We start from the raw sequence: 19,953 nt of genomic DNA, 5'->3' as shown, positions 1-19,953 counted from the left end.
AATATGTGCTGTCTTGGATGAGGTCCCTCAAGTTGACTCACCACTAGTCTAAGACCCACTCCCCAGTGGTGATAAAGCTGAATACTGCCTTGGAAGAAATGGGTGGGAAGACAAGCACCCGTTTTCCACACCAAGGAATTTCCTGTGCTGCTCTCCACCTCAGCGGATTTCCAGGATAGTCTCGGTCTGATTCTGCTCCATTGTTCTTCTGCATCATGATTTCTGTGGGCAAGGGGTTTCTGAAAGTATGTAGCAGTGTCTTCCCAATTCCAGCAGCTAGGTATCCCCATTGTGTAATCCTACACAGCCAGTCAAGCATCACAGAGTGTTCTAGTGTCCCATCAGATTAGTACTGCACTGGGGGATCTATAGATCTCAACTGGGGAGTACTGAATCACAAAAGTGGTCTGAGAGTGAGCAAACCAGGTTGGGGGGGCGGTAACTATGAAAATACTACTCAGGATGAAAGACAAAAACGGTGAACTAGCTACCAGTAGTAGTACTGACATTGTGTCCCCCCCCCTTTGCCCAAAGTGCTCCTGAAACAAACTGAAAAAGCCAATAAAGATTCTGCTGTCTCATTCTTTATACAATGAATAAACCCAGAACCGATTGTGATTCATAGTCCTGACGAAAGGGTCCAATGTCCATAGAACAAGCAAATTAAATCCCTTGTGGTTAATTATTAGGTAGTTAATCAAATCTCATCTTATAAACAACGTCCCTATCTGTATGGCAGCAGTCTGTTAAAATTCAGGAGCACACAACACAGCCTTAGGAAATGGGAAGTGAAGACCACCTTTCCACAATGGACAACTTTCTAACTCTCAATTCTGCCCTATGCCGAGACACAGGGAAGGGCCAATGTGTGGTTCTACCACAGGGTGAAATAATTCCTTTCCTACAAATTGGTGTTAATGGTAGGCTGTTGCAATGGTGTTCCCCTTTCTCAGGGTACTTTTATTTGTAAAGGTGGAGGGGGGCAGAGTTGAATTTCATAGATCAGTGCAGACATACAGGTTCTCAGAATTCACATCTGCTTTGCTCCTTCTCTAGTCCCGCTGTTGCAAAGTAAGCCTAAGCTCATGGTTTGTCTTGCTTCAGACATGGGCCCAGGCTTACCTTGAAGCGGCAGGCCCAGAGGAGCAACCACAATCTCCTCTTCTGTATGCCAGAGTATTTGTGCCAAGTCATGCTTTGGCTTAGCTTTACTTGTGAGTCATTGTGTGAGATCCACAATGGCCTTTAGCAGCAGAGACCACATGACTATCTCTTACACAATCTCTGAATCTCTAAACTCCCCTTACCAGAGTCAGATAAAACCTCAAATGTTTTCTGAACTTCTCTGAACCTTCTGCTCCTCCTCAAGATACTGATTATTCTGGAAGGTTGACTTACCTGAGGAGCTGCCCTGCTTGTCATGATGCTATGCAAATGGAGGCAAATGCCGTAAGGGCAAGAAAATGATGCCCTTAGGGCAACCTTGCAGCCTGGCCACTGTAGTCCATGTGTTGATAAACGTGAGGTTGGATTACTGCAATGTGCTCTCTGTGGGGCTTCCCTTGGCCTCGTTCCGCTTGAACCCTTATATCCCAGCTCAGTCACTAAGATCATTTGCAGGAGCGTCGTTGGTCATTCCCCAAATTGGTGGAGATCTGACAATAAGCATCCAAGCCTTTAGCATTATCAGTCCAGCACTGTGGAATGTTCTGCTAATAAGGATTAACAGGTTCATGCAGGAAATCAAGAATAAATCTTTCCGTAAAAGTTAACTCATTTCTGACTTTTCGATATGGTTTCCGTTGTATGGTTTTATGCATAATTGTTGCAAACCACTCTGGCATTTTTAGGAATAGTGGTATATAATTTTTTAATATTAATCATTTACTGTACATAGAAACTTCACCCACTCTAATGACTTCTGTAGGACAGGATCCAGAACCTCACAACAATGAAATTTTGCTGTCAGGTATACGGAATAGCAGTGCTTGGTCACCTTGTGGTCGCTCTCTTACCCCCTGTTCTCAGAGATCCCTCCTCCTGCAATTGCAATATTGCTTTACCACTTTCCTCTATGTACTTCAAAGAAGTAGTCTTCCACTCCAATCAAGCTGAGGTGGGATGAAGGAAGCCTGCAACACCCAATGTGCTCTTCCCCCCACCCCGGCCCATTCCCTTTGGGAGCAGTCCAAAGTCTTGCCATGGCCTCTACAGGAAGAAGAGCCACAGTGACATGGAGTGGCTTCAGGGTTTATTTGAGAAGAGACCTTAACAGGGAGAGTGTTGCCCGATGGCGAGTGCCCCTTTAATTAAGCCCCTCCCCATCATTTGCTCCCCACAGACAAAATGGCATTACGACATCTGAGGAAAAGACGCTGTGGAGCAAGTGGGAATAGGAGAAAAACAAGCAGAGGCTTCTTCATTTGATTGACCCATGTCCTTTAAGCGCTGGCAAGGATGCTGTTGAAATGTCTATGTCTATAGATTGTGCAGGTCACAGGGCTCTGGGTCTTCCTGGCCCACAGTAGCTTGTTCTACAGGATATTCTTTGCAATTGCATTCAGGGTCCTCACTTTAGCCACATCGGCCACCTTGATGGAATATTCAGGTGTGGAGAGGGAGGCCCCCATGGTAGTGTAAGGGTTTCTAAAAGAATACCAACAAGTCTTTGGTTACTGTCTGGAACCTGGACCTGGAAGAGCCGGGGAAAGAACCATCCTAAGTCCTGCCCACTGAGCCATAATCTGCTGTCATGCTGCCATTTGGGTGCTACCTTAACCCATTGCATCTGCAACTATGAACTACAGACACAAGTCCATCCCTAATGCAACAATGCCTTGCTCCCAGCTAAATGCACCAGTCAGCTTCCAGTGCCCCAGATGTTCTTAGTCAAGTTACTACCCCAAACGGTGAAGCTGCATCAGGAGATGGAAGCAAGGCTTGGGCCCCTCAGTAAATCAGGATAGAAACTTGCTCAGTTACCTGAACTTCATTCCTGAGTCTTTGACTGAGCGCGCTGAGCAGTGAAACTCAGAGGCGCCAGAGCCTTCTAAGATTCTCTGTAGGTTTCTCTCGGTTATGCCTCCCCCTGGTGGAGAGAACCCGTAACTCAGTCACAAACATGAAGTTAAGCAGGAATAGAGAGAGCTACATTCTGGGCCACTGATGGGGGAAATCCCTTTGCTCTGAAGCAGGGGCTAATCTTTAGGGTCAATGCAGGCTGCAGTCACAGCTCTGAAGCAGGGAGACCTCCTAAATATTATGCCTCTGGAAGGGAGCAGATGCCCATCAGGTATTATCTTATCTAGGGCAGTCTCAAGCAGGTCGGGCACCCTGGCGCTGAGGGGCGGAGATCGTTCCAGCGCCCCCGCCCTCGCAGGGTGCAGTATGGTTTCCACGCGGCTTTGCCGCGCAGCGCCTCACCTGGCACCCCGCACCACCGGGACTCTACCTAGAGCCGGCCCTGATCTTATCAGTTTAGCTGCTGATTAGCACAAATGGCCCACTGCTTTTGTTTTGCCTGACAGTTAGTGATCACTCAGGAACATGACAAGGGAACATTAGTTAATGCTCCTTGATGCCTGGAAATCTTTGCCTTCATAATGCCATACCTATAAGAGTTTGAGGAGGGGACAGATAGCTAGAAGCAACTTGAATTTGGATTGACAGAGGCAAAGAGTCTACAGCAGCAAGTTAAGCAGGTGGGGGTTGTGCATGGGTGTCCACACTATTCCTTTACCTAATACAGTTTCAGCAGTTGTGCCACCTGTTATAGAAGTTCATCTATTTCTACTACACTCTGTCTGTTTTTATATTTGCAAATAAATATTATAAAGATTAAGTCTTTTGTGCACTCTCATCCAAAGGGAATTACACCCTAAAGCTCTGTTCCTGGACTTCTTGCCACTTGGGCAAGTGGGGCTGCCTAACAACATGCTTGGTTGGTGCTAGAGTTCTGATCTATGCCAAAAAGTGGTACTCACTGCAGAGTCTTACCTGGCACTACAACAATCCTGCCCTTAGCCTGAAAAGGAAGAGAAAAGAGATTTAGTGGTCTTGCTTATAGGAGAAAACACACCAAATGGGTAGCACAAATATTATGTTAAGGAAGATGTAGAATGTCTTTATTTGCAATATTTAATTTCATTTTTTATGCTGCTTTTCAAATGGTTTGTTCCAAGTAATACTGTCATGTTGAGTTTCTTACATGCTCCTCTAGGGAAGTATGCCTCCACACTTCATCATTGTGTATATTTCACCTCTGCAAAGTCAAACAACTGAGGATCTACCAAGTTTCACCTCCATCCTGGGATGGCTGAACTTCAGAAACTATATGCTGTCATATCAGTATCAGCAGGACTGCTTCAACTTCACCCCACTGTTAGAGACTGGAAGCAACTTTAAAATAACTGAGTGACTCCTTCGTTGAATTTTTTGTCTGTTGTGCATTCTGCTGGACAGGTGTGAGATATGGGTGTGCCATGCACATATTGTGTACTTAACAGAGAAGAAGGGAGCTAATTTGTTGCAGTAGCCTATGGGGATTAATGCAATGAAAGAAGCTATTGTATCAGAAGGTGCAAGGCACAGTTTCTATATATTCAATGGGGAGGCCAGTTTTCACCCTTAATCGTTGAAAAACCCTCACCCATCTGAAGACCATGAAAGACTGCTAGCTGGCACTTCTCTGCCCCCACCACACACTGTCCAGTTCCTTGGATAGCCCACTCTAAGTAGGCAAGAAAAGTGTATCAGTAGAGTTACAAATTTGGTAGAGATGACACCTCACCTGTTCTGTCAGTCGTTTTATCAAGGGCAGCCCCTCTAGAACAGAGCTGTCACAGCCACTAGTCAGGACCCGTTCAAAGCCCATTGATATTAGCGTTTCCAAGGCTGCCGCAGGGTCATAGACCATGTCAAAAGCTGTTGAGAAAAATGGAGCATGTCAGTCCTTACTGTCAAATCTTCTAGAAGGCATGTTCCAGGCTTTAGCCTAGTCCCAAATCCCTGGTAGGCAGTCCTAATGTGTGCAATTCCCAGAGTACATTCTCATAGTCCCCCCACCCCACCAAGGTAAGGCCATTGTGCCTGAACCTACATCCTGCAAGTAGGCAGTCCGGCTTTCATTCCCCACTCCAAGATCTGTAAGAAGAGTCTGCTAGATCTGTCCAATGGCCTATCCAGTTCAGCATCATGCTCTCACAGTGGCCAACCAGATGCCTGTGGGAAACCAGCAAGCAGAAACTCACCTCTGTGGAAGGTGACTGGCAGAGGGCGGGAAGCAGCTGCAAAAAGAACAGATCCCAGATGGTTAGTATACCTTTGCTTAGGGGTTGTCTTTGTGAAGGCAATGCTTCTTCTACTGGCCCTGGAAAGGAAAGGAAACTTCTCCAGATGGTTCAATCAAGGTGGCTGTAGTCATCTGACACCATTTCTGCAATATGGATTCATCATCCTTTCTCATTTCCACTGAGACTGCCCACTAGCTAGCTCTTTGTATGGCATTTCACATTTTGTGTATCAAACCCCTCACACATGTTGGGCTTATGCACTTATTTTTAAAAGTAATCCTGGAGTAGACTAAAGATGTATCCACTCGTCTCCCTAGGTAGCCTGTGGAATAATCAACCATGGAGTGAATTGATATTGGCTTCTGGTTAAAATAGTTTAGCTGCTGTATTTCAGCTTGCCTGACAGAACCTTCTCCACCTTTCCTCCTCCTGTGTGCTGGTTTTTTTTGGGGGGGGGGAGAGACATGCAGGAAGAGGAAAGGCTTCCCCTAGCGAGAGCCAATTTTGGGGGACATGTAGGGAGAGGGCAGGCTTCCCCTAGCAAGACTAATTCTTCTTCAGAATATATACTGTCAGTTTCAGTTAAATGGAGAAAATAGCTGGTAATCATTTTCTTTGCATTTTTGAGGGTCCAGAAAAACCATAGTTATCATTCTTTCAATAAAGTTTCCTATTCTTCTGGATAATTCTTCCTTCTGTGCAGAATTTATGGCTAGCTAACACACTCTCCATCAGAGCTGCACAGTGCCCCTTCTTACAAACAAAGGTTACTCATCCCAACCATTACAGCATTTGGCTCCTGCTTTATCGGAATAATTCATTCATTTATGGAATGACCTATGGAATGTCCTCCCTCTAGAGCAGCCTTTGTCAAATTAGCTGGGGCTAATGGGAGTTATAGCCCCAAACATCTGGAGGATACCAGCTTGGTGTAGACTACCCTAGGAGCACAACTGGTGTTAAAGCTCTGTTGTCATTTTGGCATCAGGTGAAACTTCAATATTCCCCCAGCCTCTTTTTTGGGAGTGGGGAGTCAGAAGTTCCATCACTTCTGCAACTGCAGAGACTGTAGCACCATGGCCATTTCCCCCCCAATAAGCTCCATTTATATATTTCTTTATAAATTGTGCTGCATTGTTTTTATTCTACTGTAACCCAGCCTGGGATCACATGATGAAGGGTGGATTAGATGTTCTCTTATACTGTAAATGAATGAATAGCTCAATATAGTGAGGCAGGCTCTAGTATCTCATGGATCTTGCCTCTTGCCTGTAGGAAATATTTCTTAATTTGAACCATGGAATTATCAGCTGGTTGCACTGTATGACAATCACTACTCAAGCACCAAATAAGCCCTATGGAAAGTAAAACCTGCTCACCCAGCAGTGCTGTGCAGAGCTCTGTATCCACACGTCCGTCCTCAGTCAAGGCTCCAAACACCAACCCATCAGCCCCATGTTGCTTGGCAAGTCGGATGTCTGCCTTCATCACCTCCACTTCTCGGTCAGAATAGAGGAAATCCCCCCCACGGGGACGGATCATCACAAATACAGGCACCCTTATACACTGCTTCACCACTTGCAAAAGGCCTGCAGACAAACAGGTTTAGGACATGGTGTCAGTTATGTACTGGATTTTTTTATGAGATGGAGAAGTGAAACCTAGAACATGGTATGGAGCAACTTAGAAACATAGCAAGATGCCTTATACAAAGGGAGACCACTGAGCCATCTAGGTCAGTTCTGCCTATGTCTGGAGTAGCCAACAAGATGCCCTCCAGATGTTGGTGAACTACAACTCCAATCAACTGACCACTGACCGTTCAGGCTGAGGCGAGTTGGAGTCCAACATCTGGAGAGCCACAGGTTCCCCATCCCAGAGCTAGACCATCAGCACTGGGTCTAAGAGAAGCATGGGAGAAGAGAACGGGGCAGATGTCAAACCTTTTTGCAGAATTTTGGAGAAGGGGCTGCTGAAGAAGGGAAGGTGAAATAGGGTGATTCAATAACAGCCTGTCTTGCAACAAGACCAGGAGGTGCCGATGACACAGAAGAACACAAAAAGAGCAAGCAGAACAACAGGTATTTTCTTTCTGTTCCAGGCCTAGAGGGCAGAGGTCCAAACATTTCTCCACATTGCTTGGCTGCTCAGTACTGCTACATCTTTTTTTTTTTAATTTTTAATTTTTTATTGCACATGAATAAAACAAAAAATAATACATACACATACATTCATACCATTCATCATACAAGACAAAAACGAAAAATCAATTACTTACACTAACATACCATACCTACACACATTACATTCCTACCTATAGAGCTATATTGCTAATATTATATTCAAATTTCTTGTCAAAGTTTAAAAGTCCGATAGGACAATTGTGAGAAGAGCTCGATAGGAAGAGAAAAATAATAATGGGCAAGCTAGACAGCACCAAAGACCTAACCTGAAATATTTTTTGGTTTTAAAAAAGGAAATTTAAAGAAATATCTCAGGAAGGGAGAATACAAGAAAAAACAAAAAGACAAAAAGAGAGAGAGGAAAAAAGAAAGAAAGGGGAAAACAAATTAAGAAAAGAAAAGAGACGAAGGGGGGGAAAAAGGAAAAAAATCTAAAATCGTAAGAGAGAGAGAGAGAGAGAGAGAGAAAAAAAAAGAACCAGGAGTAAAAGAAAAAAAGACAAAAGAAAGACGATTCGGACTGATTCAACAGTCATCTCTCAACTGAATACATTTCGTCCTCTAACACTTCCACCGCGCTATACACAGGAGTTTACCCTTCAATATTTCTTATCCTGTCCTCTAATTACCACTCCTGGTCTCATTAACCTTCGTACTTGATCCCGATCCCATAACCAAAATCATTATCGTCTTATCACAAGTACTGTAAAGAATAAAAGAAAGTGAACACTCTACAATTCTTTTGAGCAATCCTGTATAGTTATTCTAAGCACAACCATGTCCCGTTCCCCACTCCCATATTCCTTAGATAATCATTGAGGCACTCCCACTGTTTTCTGATCTTGTCTCTAGACTTATTACGTATCAAATCTGTTAGCTTTGCTAGTTCTAGATATTCGCAGAGTTTGTCGACCCATTCACTTCTTGTTGGTGTTCTTGGTTCCTTCCAGGTTTTTGCAATAAGCGTCCTTGCCGCTGTTGTTGCATAAAGATATATGTCTACCTTATCTCGGGGTATATCACTATTTAGGATACCTAATAGATATGCTTCCGCTTTTTTCCCATATGCGATTTTAATTAATTTTTGGGTTTCCCGGTGAATCATCTCCCAAAATGATTTAATTTTTGGGCATGACCACCACATGTGGAACATCGTTCCAATGGCCTGCTGGCATTTCCAACATTTGTTGTTGTTGTTTTTATTTATTTTTCCTATTTTTGCAGGGGTCATGTACCACCTATAGTGTATTTTCATAAAATTCTCTTTCAATGTATAACAAGCTGTGAAGTTAATTTGCTTTTCCCAAAATTCTTTCCACCTTTCATATTCTATAGGGTATCCTAGGTCTTGTTCCCATTTTACAATATATTTGTTTTTTACTCCCTGCTCCCCTTCCTGTTCGTTTAACAGTCTATACATTTTCGAGAGGGTTTTTTCTTTGCTCTTAAGGATTTCTTTCTCAAATCTCGTCTTTGTTTCTCTGAATCCCCTAGTTCTAATATCTTTATCAAACGTTGCTTTCAACTGGAAGTATTCGAGCCATGATATTCCTTTTGCCTTAAGCTCTTCGTATCCTTTGAGCTTAATTTCTCCATTTACTTTCTCAGTGATCTCTCTGTAAGTGGGCCAGACCTCTCTCTTATAACATCTTAGTGTGGCATTGGCTTCCACTGGTGAGGCCCACCAGGGGGTTCTGTCTATAATTTTTTCTCTTGTTCTATTCCACACCTCCCACAGGGCCCTTCTTATAATGTGGTTTTGAAATTCTTTGTTTTTCTTTCCTTTATCATATAACAAATACCCATGCCACCCAAAGATTTTGTTTATGCCCTCTAGCTCCAAAATATCAGATTTTTCTAACAACAACCAATCTTTTATCCAGGACCAGCACGCTGCCTCGTAATATTTTGTCAAGTCCGGTAGTGCGAATCCTCCAATTTCTCTTGGGTTTGTTAATATCTCCGATTTCATCCTCGCCTTTCTCCCCTGCCAGATGAAATTCGTCAGGTCTTTTTGCCATTCTTTTAAATATTTATTCCCAATTATAATCGGGATGCTTTGGAATTTTTCTCTGCATTTTTCTTTTGCAGAGAAATGGTGGATTGGATCTTGGCTTGTATGTCCCAACTCACCTATAGTAGGTGTTGTTCCTCCTTCCATGAGGTTGGCACACAGTTCAAGGCGGCCAGCACCTGCAACAGGGCCACACATTAAATCTCTGAATATGTGGTTTGCAAGATTTTAACAGATCTGCATTATGAAGGAATCACGTGGTCCTTGCTATAATCCAACGAGGGATGTTTGCCCAGATCCATCATTATATGTCTTTAGCTGCTAGGCAAAAACCTTCCTCTATAAGCAGGCCTTTGGCCTTTAACTATCTGCGGCCATTTAGAAGTGGGTGGGATGTTTTTTAATTTATTCCCTGCCTCCTCCCCTTGGTTTTAATGTATCTATGTTGGGTGTGTTAATGTATTGGGGGGGGCTGTTTGTTTGTAGGTACCTGGGTAGGAGTGCTGGAAATTTTCAAGCCACTGTTTATGAAGAGTGAGATCGGTTACCTATATTTAGCTTATCCACATAGACTTCAACCCCTACTCAGGCAGTAACTAAGAAAATCAATTAATAGGTGATTTGAGTATCTCAGCCCATGTTTTATAATGCACTGCAGCAAAACAGAGCAGTACAACTTAACTAGTTAAAGCAGCTAAAGACAAGGCAAGTTGACATTTATTCATTTAAATTTGCAGTATGTCCTACTCTCAAAGGCTGGAGTAATTGGGCTGCAGGCAATTAAAATGATATATAAATGCATATTCTGAATCTTTGTGTCACTAACCTAGATCAGAACTTTGGAAGTCTTTACTTATTGACCAGTTTATAACATTTAATGTCCTGCCTTTCAAGCCTAAAAGGGTTCATAAAATGGTTTCACACTGTTTGGGGAATAAGTGTGCCTCTCTTTTCAATACATATAGCATGTGTATCCAAAGGTGTCCTGGTCTAGAAAGACCCCTCAATGATCCTTAAGTATTTTTATCTTCCATCTTTTTTATGGGATTACCTCCTCTCTCTGCATTCACAGCAGACTCCACAGAATCAACACATACTTCCATGAGAAAGCCATTGGCCATTCCTAGAAGAGAAACACAACCAGAGGTTATGGGGCAATCAGGCTCTGTCTCAGAGAAAAGGGACAGACAGTGATTGAGAGAGGCGATTCCTTCCACCTCAAGCTCCAGCACTTGTTCTGTTTTTCAACTGGCATCTTCCATCTTGCTCACCCAAGCACATCCAGCTCTCAGAAATGGAAGCTTCATAGATTCCCCATCACCTGTCACTTTACATAGCCTTAACCTGTCAGCAGCTGCTTTAAAGGGTACACACAGTAAGAACAGAAAACTTGTATCACCATGTGAATTTAAAGAAGAAATCAAGCGTGATCTGTATCAGCTCAAAACAGGTACAAAAAAAGACACATGGGAAGTTGACGGCTACTTTTGCTGTAACTCCTGATCCCCTTGCATTCTTGCTCTCCCTGGATCTTGTTCTCTGTGTTGCATTGTCTGAACAGATCTGTCTGTCTATGTGTTTATGTTTATTTATTACCAAATAAGTTACTTTTCCCAGAGTAGTATACAAAATTAAATAAACAAACATAGAATAACAAATAATTAACAAAAAATCAGCAGACTAAAAACCTGAAAATTATAAAATATTTTAAAAGGCCTGTGCAATTAAAAATATTTATCTGGCACCAAAAAGACATCAGTTCTAGGAGTGAATGGAGAGAATTATAAACCTCCACTATCCCATCTCTTCATCAGTTTCACTACTTACAGGGGGAGATATAAAGGGGCATAGGAGAAATTAATACACTGGCAAGTTTATTCAGGTGGTGGTCTGTAATGTAACTGCATCATCAAAAGAGACTCTTGAACCTAATTTCTGCAGATAGCACAAATCTAAAGTGGAATAAGGGTTTGAAGGGGAGGCTCCAATTTGGAGAATTCGAGGATGGGTCACAGCTCAATGGTAGTGCATCAGCCTTGTATTCAGAAGGCCGCAGGTTCAATTCCCAGTAAGTCCAAGTAGGGTTAGGTTATTCCGTTTGAAACCCTTGAAAAGTGCTGTCAAGTCAGTGCAAACAATACTGAACTAGATGGCTCTATGGTCTGACTCACTTTAAAGCAGCATTCTACATTCCTTATAAAAAGTCTATGCTGGTGATCCAGATTTTTCCTCCTTTCAGAATACTAAATTGAGTAGGGATGACTTCCCTTCCACCTTTCTCTAGATATTTCAGAGGATTCAGGTTCTCCAGCAGGAAGATGAAGTTGAGATGCATGGGAACAGCTGACAGCAAGGCCAGTCTGTAACCTGCAGTCTTTCCCTTAGGCAAATGCAGAACTTACTCTAGAAAATCCAACAGATGGAACTTTGGCCAGTAACATAGTGTGTTAAATGTGCATTCTGTAGTTGGCCTCCTTTGTAATGTTTTGTTTTGAAATATTTTAAGGTAATGTTTTCATTTCCTATTAACTATGTCGCTTTGAATGTACACATTGTATTTGACTTTATGCCGTGGTTTTATTCAGGATTGCTTTATTTGATGCTTCAATATAGCTTGTAAAGCGCTTCAACTCCCCCCCCCAAAAAATATAGAAATTAAATAAATAAAAAAGCCCCACTGAGTGCAGGCAAAATTGCAGTCCTCAGGCCTACAGCTACAACCTTGCAGACGCTCACCTGAGAATAAGGACCCGTTTGGGCTCAATGGGGTTTTACGTCTTAAACACATAAAGGCCTGATCTGTAAAAATGCCAATTCCTTCCTCCGCAGTCTAAAACCTAGTAAAAAAATTCCCACTTGATTTTGCTGAATGCACATAGCGGCCTTGACGTGTGCACAGAACAACCGCATTAAAATTTCTGGCTCCTCTTGCATCTGTGGAGAGGGAAAGGGAGGCCTTGAAACTGCCCGGATTTCCGGCCCCGCCCCCGCCCTCGGGATTCCTCGGGATCCCTCGCGTTTCCTTCCTTCCGGCCGTCCCTCCGCCCACTCACCCTCACACCCTTCTGCCAGGCCCTGCTTCCGGTCCCATCTCCTCATTCCGCGTCCGCCTCGGGGCCGCTCCGGAGGCGCGGCGGATGTCGGCAGTTCTGCGCCAAACCACCCCTGAGCTGAGGAGGAAGCCCCGCCCACCCCTGGGGCCTCGGCGGCGGCGCGCACGCAAGAGGAGGCGCCGTCCTACCTGTCACGTGGCGTCGCGGTCACCGAGTGCGCGGTCGCGGAAATAGCTCGGGTTCCTTTCCGTGTCAAGAGTGAGCTGCTTCCGGGTTGCTTGAGCTTGAGGAGCGATGCTCTTGCGGGCGGCACTAGGAGGGGCTCGGCTGCTGCTGGCCCCTCGAGGAGCGGGATCCCCCGGCCAGGTACTCCAGGGGCGGCGCTTGGTTACCATAGCAACGGGGACCGGGTCAAAGATGCCTCTTTATCGGCCGAGAGTTTCTTAGCCTTGCGAGCAGGCTGAGTACCTGCTATCACGCTCGCTGAGACACGCTGCTGGGGGAAATGCCAAGAGTTTCCGCCCTTATGTAGCCTTTGCTCTCTGGGAGGTGCTAATCAATGCAACCTCATTTCAAGAAAACTACAGACTCTTGTCTGCACCTGTCACAACCAGACACGTGAAAGGGGGCAGATTGAAGACTTGTTTCTCTAGGACTGCCAAAATATTTCGCTTGTATATCTCTACAGTAAGCCCTCAACCTATCATGCCTAAATCAGAATGTACATACTGTATAGTCAAAACACTTTAGGTTCAATGGCAGGTGGGATTGCCAAAGTCTTTTACCCTGGACGTTTGTTCTCTTTTTAAATATTTTTTTAATTGCCAAGTGCATATAGCTAAATGTGCACCAGTTAAATGTGTAAGTTGCAGGCTTTCTCTCTCTCCCTTTATATATAATTTTAACAATAGGTGTACTTTTTCATAGTTTAAAGTATTTTAGTATAGGATTTTTTAAAAAAAGGTTCTATACCATGAACTTCTCTGGTCCCACCTAGATGAAGAGTAGTAGTGTATACATGTTTTAAACAAATAAAATAACAATTATGAATATAACATCACATTTTATTATATGGTAACAGGCCCTGTAAAAACATGAACACTTTCCCCTCCATATGCTTTCAGCGTTTAAATAACATATGAAAACCCTACTGGATCACACTTAGAGTCCATCGCGTTCAACCTCTTTTTGCTAATGGTGGCCAGCCAAATGCTACTGCAAATTCCACAAGCAGGACACTTAAGAACATACTGAAAATAAAAATAAGTTTTCCTGAGTTTTCTCAGTGAATAGCTGTTGACATTCCTGTTGTTCAGTTTTTTTGTGCTTGCACCATTGATGATCTGGTCCTTTATCCTTGTCCTTGTATTTTAGAATAATGTCTGGCACTGAATACAGCCTTTCTGATGTAGTTTACACAGGTGTGAACTCTTTACAGTAAAGAGTTCATTCATCTTGTGTAATGCTCCCCTTCCATGTCATGAATTGCAAATGTATGTTTAGTGGGGTGACACTAACTAAATAGCCTCACTACCTTCTCTGTCCTCAGCAATGTCAACGGTGGTGGCAGCTCCCACAGAGATGGTCACAACACAGCGTAGTGTCAGAAGTTGCTTCCCATCCCAGAGTGGTGGTACCACCTGTCCCCAGTGCTGTGACCAACCGGGCTGTAGGGCGCTGGCTTCTAATATGCAGTGGTACTGTGGCCGGAGCTGTGGTGTTGGGTGGTGTCACTAGGTAAGGAAAATTACCACCTCTTCAACCTTTCACTATATTTTATTTACCCTTGACACTATGGTTCTCCAACTGTCATAGATTGTATCTTTCTGCAACCAGCAGAGATCTTCTTCTTAGGGGCATTGCTTCCTCTTGGTCATGCCAGTGTGTGGGCCTAAACTAACTTCTGGTATCTCTCTGCCCTTTGAATGCCTGTGTCTACCCTTATTTTATAAATGCATGGTGGATAAACAATGCGGACCTTAAAAGAAAGGTGGGATTAAAGGGTAACAAATACAGTGGTACCTCGGGTTAAGAACTTAATTCGTTCTGGAGGTCCATTCCTAACCTGAAACTGTTCTTAACCTGAGACACCACTTTAGCTAATGGGGCCTCCCACTGCCACTGCACCACCAGCGTGTGATTTCTGTTCTCCTCTTAAAGCAAAGTTCCTAACCTGAGGTACTATTTCTGGGTTAGGGGAATCTGTAACCTGAAGCATCTGTAACCCAAGATACTACTGTAAATACGTTTTGTACTTACTGTCATAACAACCTTTTGAAGTATGGTAGTTAATTTAAACTATTTCAGAATTTAAAAGGTGTGATTACATATATATTTGCATCTAATTGATCACCGGTATGTTTATATGTAGTCAGACTTTGCATCTGCATTGCCCCCAGTGTCTGAATTTTCCCATTGTGGCTTCATTCTGCTTTTCTAGATAGATGGATACACATGCACACACCATTATAGCCCACATTGATATCATTTTCCCTGAGTGGTATGTCCTTGTTGTTATTTCCTTCTCAGGCTGACAGAGTCTGGTCTTTCAATGGTTGACTGGCATCTTGTGCGAGAGATGAAGCCTCCTCGGACACAGCAGGAGTGGGAAGCAGAATTCCAAAACTACCAGCAATTCCCAGAATTTAAAATGTAGGCATGGGTTGAGCTAAAGTTCCTAGAGACTAAATTTAAATTGGTGGTGGCGGGGGAAGCCTATTCTACTATCCCAGCAAAAGGGGAAGTGAGAAAAAAGAGCATCTTGAACGCTACTTCTTGATGGAACTTGTCATGGAAAGAGGGGAATGGGCAACTACACCTTACTGCAGGGTTTGTTGTTGTTTTATAAACTTTCTCTCTGAATCTAACAGCCTGAACCACAACATGACGCTGACAGAGTTCAAATTCATCTGGTACATGGAGTATTCACACCGAATGTGGGGACGGCTTGTTGGACTGGCTTACATCCTTCCAGCAGCTTACTTCTGGAGGAAGGGTTACCTCAGCCGGTCCCTGAAGGGTCGTGTCGTTGCCCTCTGTGGACTTGTCTGCTTCCAGGTGGGAAAGACCACTGGGACCTTGGTATTGTTAAATGAATCATTAAATTACTCTGCCCAAGATAACTGAGATAGAACATTTTCTTTGTTTTGGCAGGGCCTATTGGGCTGGTATATGGTAAAAAGTGGATTAGAGGAAAAGCCAGACTCTCATGATATCCCACGGGTCAGTCAGTACCGTCTAGCCGCACATCTGGGCTCTGCACTTGTTCTTTACTGCTACAGCCTGTGGACTGGACTCTCACTACTGCTGCCACAGCACAAGGTGAGCGAAAAGTGGGGCAGACCAGGGGCATGTATTGAGTCCCAGTTGGGCCAAGAAAGCCTGTACACCAATTGCTCCTGTGGAGGGAGGCACACTGCCACTGTGCAGACCAAACTGCCACTGTATCCTATATGTGCTCAGCATGGGAGGGAAGAGGAAAATTACAAATCTTGGGAAATGTCAAAGAGATTATGTTCCTGGAAACACCACCTAAGCTTACCAATCAAGAACTCTACTCCCATGCATAGAGGGAGCCAATGAACTCGCAGTGTGAGGCACACATTCTTGCAGCACATGCAAAACTAGCGCCTGTTGCTGATTCTCAGGCAACCCTTCAGGCAGGGTTTCAAATCCCTTTAGGCTGATCACAGCCACTGCTTTGGAGCATCACACGAAAAGGGAAGAAAGGAGACCCCACACAACACTGCACCCTTCCTCTTAAGAGGGTACCGTAGTTATTTAAGAAAGCATAGCAGGAGAAATGCAGACTGAGAATAATTCAGCCTGGGATGAGCTATTCCGTTTCTTACAGTCCAGTCTGCCACAACTTCCCCAGTTCTAGCGATGCTGCATCCCTGCCACAGAAGGTATTGCCATGCACTTTTGCCCTACACATCCAGGCAGTAGATGTTTCTGGGGCCTGTGGATCTGGTCTTGGGTATGGTGACTTGACAGTAGGATTAAATCAAGCATGCAGACGCTATCTGGCTGCTTCCAAGAACACCTGGTGATTCCTATAAAATTTGGTAGATTTGGAGTCATAGATATAATTGGATGTAAGCCGTGTCCATTAAGGGCCGTGCGGCATAACAGTTGAGTGAGAAGAGCAGAAGTCCTTGCTGCCTTAGCCATTGAGAGTGAAATAAATAAGTTCCTCTTCGGTCAGGAGTCTTATTGGAAATGTGTGTATATGCTGTGCCTGTGGAACACTAGTTTCCTTTGCACATACTCCCTTTAGAATATATAAAAAGGCCATTGCATATTCTTGTGATCCACCTCCTGTTTTGACAGTTACCAGAAACCCGTCAACTCCTGCGCCTAAGAAGGTTTGCTCATGGAACATCAGGCCTGATATTTCTCACTGCCCTCTCAGGTAAAAGTCCCTGTCACTTTTGCACCAATCTCTTTCTTTTGAGAAGCAATAGGCAGCATGGTCAGGGACGTGTGTGTCTTGCTTCATTTCCCATTGGGAGGGTCCAGACTTTTTCAATTCCAAGTTACTGAAATGCTTCCTCTTCATGCTGGTCAGACAACATCACTGGGAACTGTTTTGTGGCCTTGCGGGAAGGAGCTAAAACTCTCACCATGATGGTTTTTAGGTGGCTTGTTCTATTACATTCATACTTCCAGGTGTGACAGACTCTCTTCTCTGGAACTCTAGGGGCATTTGTGGCAGGCCTGGATGCTGGTCTTGTATACAATTCATTTCCCAAGATGGGGGAACGCTGGATCCCTGATGATCTCCTTGCCTTTTCCCCAAAGTTGAAGAACATATTTGAGAATCCCACAACCGTGCAGTTTGATCACAGGATTCTGGTATGTTTCTTCCTCTTTATGCTCTTAGATAACACCTCTTTTTTAATTGGTTTGCTGTTCTTGGGTTTGTTTTCATTCCAGGTGGCAGTGTAAACTGGGAGTGTGGGAAGGCAGGCCCCTTAACTCAGAGTAGAGCACTTGTTTGCATGCCTAAAGTACTGGTTTCCATCTTCACTGTCTCTAATTAAAGGGTGCAAGTTACAACATTAGGGAGAACATCATGATGACATGGGTTGTTTGAAAGAGGAGCAGACTGCCCCAGAAGTGATGGACTCTTTTTCAGAGGCTGGATGGTCAGGGATGCTGTAGTAGTGAGGTTCCGGCATTGTCTTTGGACTAGATGACCTTTTAAGATCCCTTCCAACTCCGCTTCTAAGCCCTTTGTTGTCATTACGAAGCTTCTCTGGTTCCCTCACTGAATATTTACTCTTTTCCCTTTAGGGAGTTTCCTCTGTCGCAGCCATTACAGGTCTGTACCTGTTTTCCAGGAAGCTTCCTCTCCCACGGAGGACAAGGATGGCAGTTGCCTCCTTACTGGCTGTGGCATACCTCCAGGTATTAACTATGCCCTTTAAAACACCCTTTTAATTGCCACTTAGTAGTGTCCTCTGATGGAATAGTAGGTACCTGCCTTCTGAAAATATAGCACTGATAATGCTATATTGGTTGCTGGTCTCAGGCATTTAAAACTGAAATGGGTGTGGACCAATTTTTATTTATTTTTGGGCTTTGAAGAACGAAAGGGGGAAATAGAGCTGCTCTTCTGTGGAATTATTGCACAGTGCTATGGTCACTGCCCACCTCTGCTCCTTCTCTGCCTTCTGGGTTTAAACTGAGAAGACAAAGAGGGAACTTCAGTGCAGTTTCATTAGCGTTGTATCATGAAGCACTATGACAACTACCTCATCCTGTAGCAGGTTATTTACAGCGGAAGAGAGACAGAACATATAAAAATCCCCGTACCAATTGCTTATGAAGCTCCTTGTGTATAATTCTGTGCAGTAAGAATACAATGCAGATGTATTTGCACATACCTCTACATTTCATTGATAAGCAAACTTTGCTCGCATCTGAAACTTCATTTTATTCTTGCTCCTCTGCAGGTTACCCTGGGCATCAGCACACTTCTCCTGTATGTCCCAACTCCTTTAGCAGCCACTCATCAATCAGGTTCCCTGGTATTGCTCAGTGTGGCGTTGTGGCTGATGCATGAACTGAAGCGGATCCCAAAATAACCCTACTTATCCAGCCTCTTTGCTAGTGCTGAAGGTTTACGGTTGCTGCCTTTGCCCCACGTGTTGTATGCTCCTCTTCCTGAAAGCCTTAATTCGAACAGAAGGCAAGGCTGAGTAGCACCTTGACGTCATGAGTTGAAGTGCTTTGTTGCAAAACTTGGTGAACATGAATCACCATCCTTTACATAAGGTGTGATGTTGACAAGGCAAGCTCTGGCAAGAATTATGGTCGTTTGAGGTGTGTCTCGCTTCCTGCTGAGCTGTCTGTATGAGGCTACAGCCATGAGCTACATTCTGTGTAGGCTGGATATAGACAATGGATTATGGGGTGAGTGGACCTAGAAATTTGGATGAACAGCAAATGAAGGCATTTCAAAACTTTATCATAAGGGTGATGGGTGGCATAGTTTCTGGATTTTCTTTAGCAAAATGGGGTTTGAGTGTAAATTTTGAGTGCAATTTTTTTGCATTACAGTATTGAAATGTGCCCTGTAATTTAACCATGCAGAAGACCCACAGTTCTTTCCTTATTTAATAAAAAAAGTATCTCAATAAGTCTTTTTAAATTGACTGTTCTTACAATGTCCCTATGCAATGTACCTTCATAAGAAACTGCTGCGGCAAACCAAAGGCCCCATTGAGTCCCTCATCTTGTTCTCAGTGGCTAATCAGATGCCTGTGGCAGCTTTCAAGCAGGCACATATGTGGGTTGATTTGGAATACATTTCATTAACATCAATATCCACAAAGGTGTTTTTTTTCTGGGGATGGTAGGGGGAGAGTAAATGCTGCAAATGGGTAAATAAACATAACTAGTAGCAGAGAACATATCTAACAATTCTGGTGGATCGGATGATTTCCAAGACCTGGGTAGACCACCCCCCTGAGAAACTTGTATTCCACATTTATCACTTTCATTCTCAGTGGGTTGACCTGCTACAATGGGTAGATGGCTTTTCACTCATTGCAGAAGCCCTTAATTCTTTCCTGGGGACTGCTGCTACACTCAACTTCACATTCTCTCTCACTTTGCTTCATTTCCCTAAAAAGCCCTATCATGTACCCTACAATTCAGAGTTGTACTGCAGTTCCCTACCACTGCCTCTCAGCAAAAGAAGCCTAACATGGAATCAGCCCCAGCCCAGCCTGCTTCAGTATTGGTATAATTATGACAGATTGGCAGCAGAGTATCCTTTAAAGTGTTTGCAGATGCAGGGAGGGACATTTTTTGCTCTGAAATGTGACTTTGAAAGATTATGAACTACTTACTGTCTTTGCTGCTACCTTTTTCTTTTATACAATACTTGCCAATATTGGGTA

The 19,953-nt window shown here is 43.8% G+C and overlaps 2 protein-coding genes across 7 annotated transcripts; one reads left to right on the top strand and one right to left on the bottom strand.

Moving 5' to 3' along the window:
- Positions 1-2,234: 2,234 nt before the first annotated feature.
- On the bottom strand, positions 2,235-12,786 carry CUTC (cutC copper transporter). 5 transcript variants are annotated; one of them, XM_035133849.3, is made up of 9 exons: positions 12,730-12,786; positions 10,540-10,611; positions 9,608-9,667; positions 6,671-6,880; positions 5,250-5,285; positions 4,790-4,923; positions 3,997-4,024; positions 2,983-3,088; positions 2,235-2,646 (listed from the first exon to the last, which is right to left on the bottom strand). In XM_035133849.3, exons 2-9 carry the CDS (start codon positions 10,607-10,609, stop codon positions 2,535-2,537), a joined length of 756 nt encoding a protein of 251 aa, XP_034989740.1. In that variant the 5' UTR covers positions 10,610-10,611; positions 12,730-12,786; the 3' UTR covers positions 2,235-2,534. The 5 variants fall into 5 exon arrangements, with proteins under 5 accessions (XP_034989740.1, XP_060130656.1, XP_034989739.1 ...); XM_060274673.2 differs by lacking the exon at positions 12,730-12,786 and adding an exon at positions 12,225-12,660; XM_035133848.3 differs by lacking the exon at positions 12,730-12,786 and adding an exon at positions 12,542-12,660.
- A 35-nt stretch (positions 12,787-12,821) lies between these two features.
- Positions 12,822-19,188, top strand: COX15 (cytochrome c oxidase assembly factor COX15). Of its 2 annotated transcripts, XM_035133844.3 has the most exons (9): positions 12,822-12,907; positions 14,091-14,278; positions 15,071-15,193; positions 15,412-15,598; positions 15,695-15,862; positions 16,874-16,955; positions 17,244-17,398; positions 17,840-17,953; positions 18,502-19,188. In XM_035133844.3, the coding sequence occupies exons 1-9, from the start codon at positions 12,836-12,838 to the stop codon at positions 18,631-18,633; spliced, it is 1,221 nt and encodes a 406-aa protein (XP_034989735.1). In that variant the 5' UTR covers positions 12,822-12,835; the 3' UTR covers positions 18,634-19,188. The 2 variants fall into 2 exon arrangements, with proteins under 2 accessions (XP_034989735.1, XP_034989737.1); XM_035133846.3 differs by lacking the exon at positions 17,840-17,953.
- The last annotated feature ends 765 nt before the right edge of the window (positions 19,189-19,953 follow it).

Source organism: Zootoca vivipara, chromosome 5 (genome assembly GCF_965207765.1).
Source record: "Zootoca vivipara chromosome 5, rZooViv2.hap1.1, whole genome shotgun sequence".
Lineage (NCBI taxonomy): Eukaryota > Metazoa > Chordata > Lepidosauria > Squamata > Lacertidae > Zootoca > Zootoca vivipara.
This window is presented reverse-complemented; position numbering and strand designations above follow the sequence as displayed.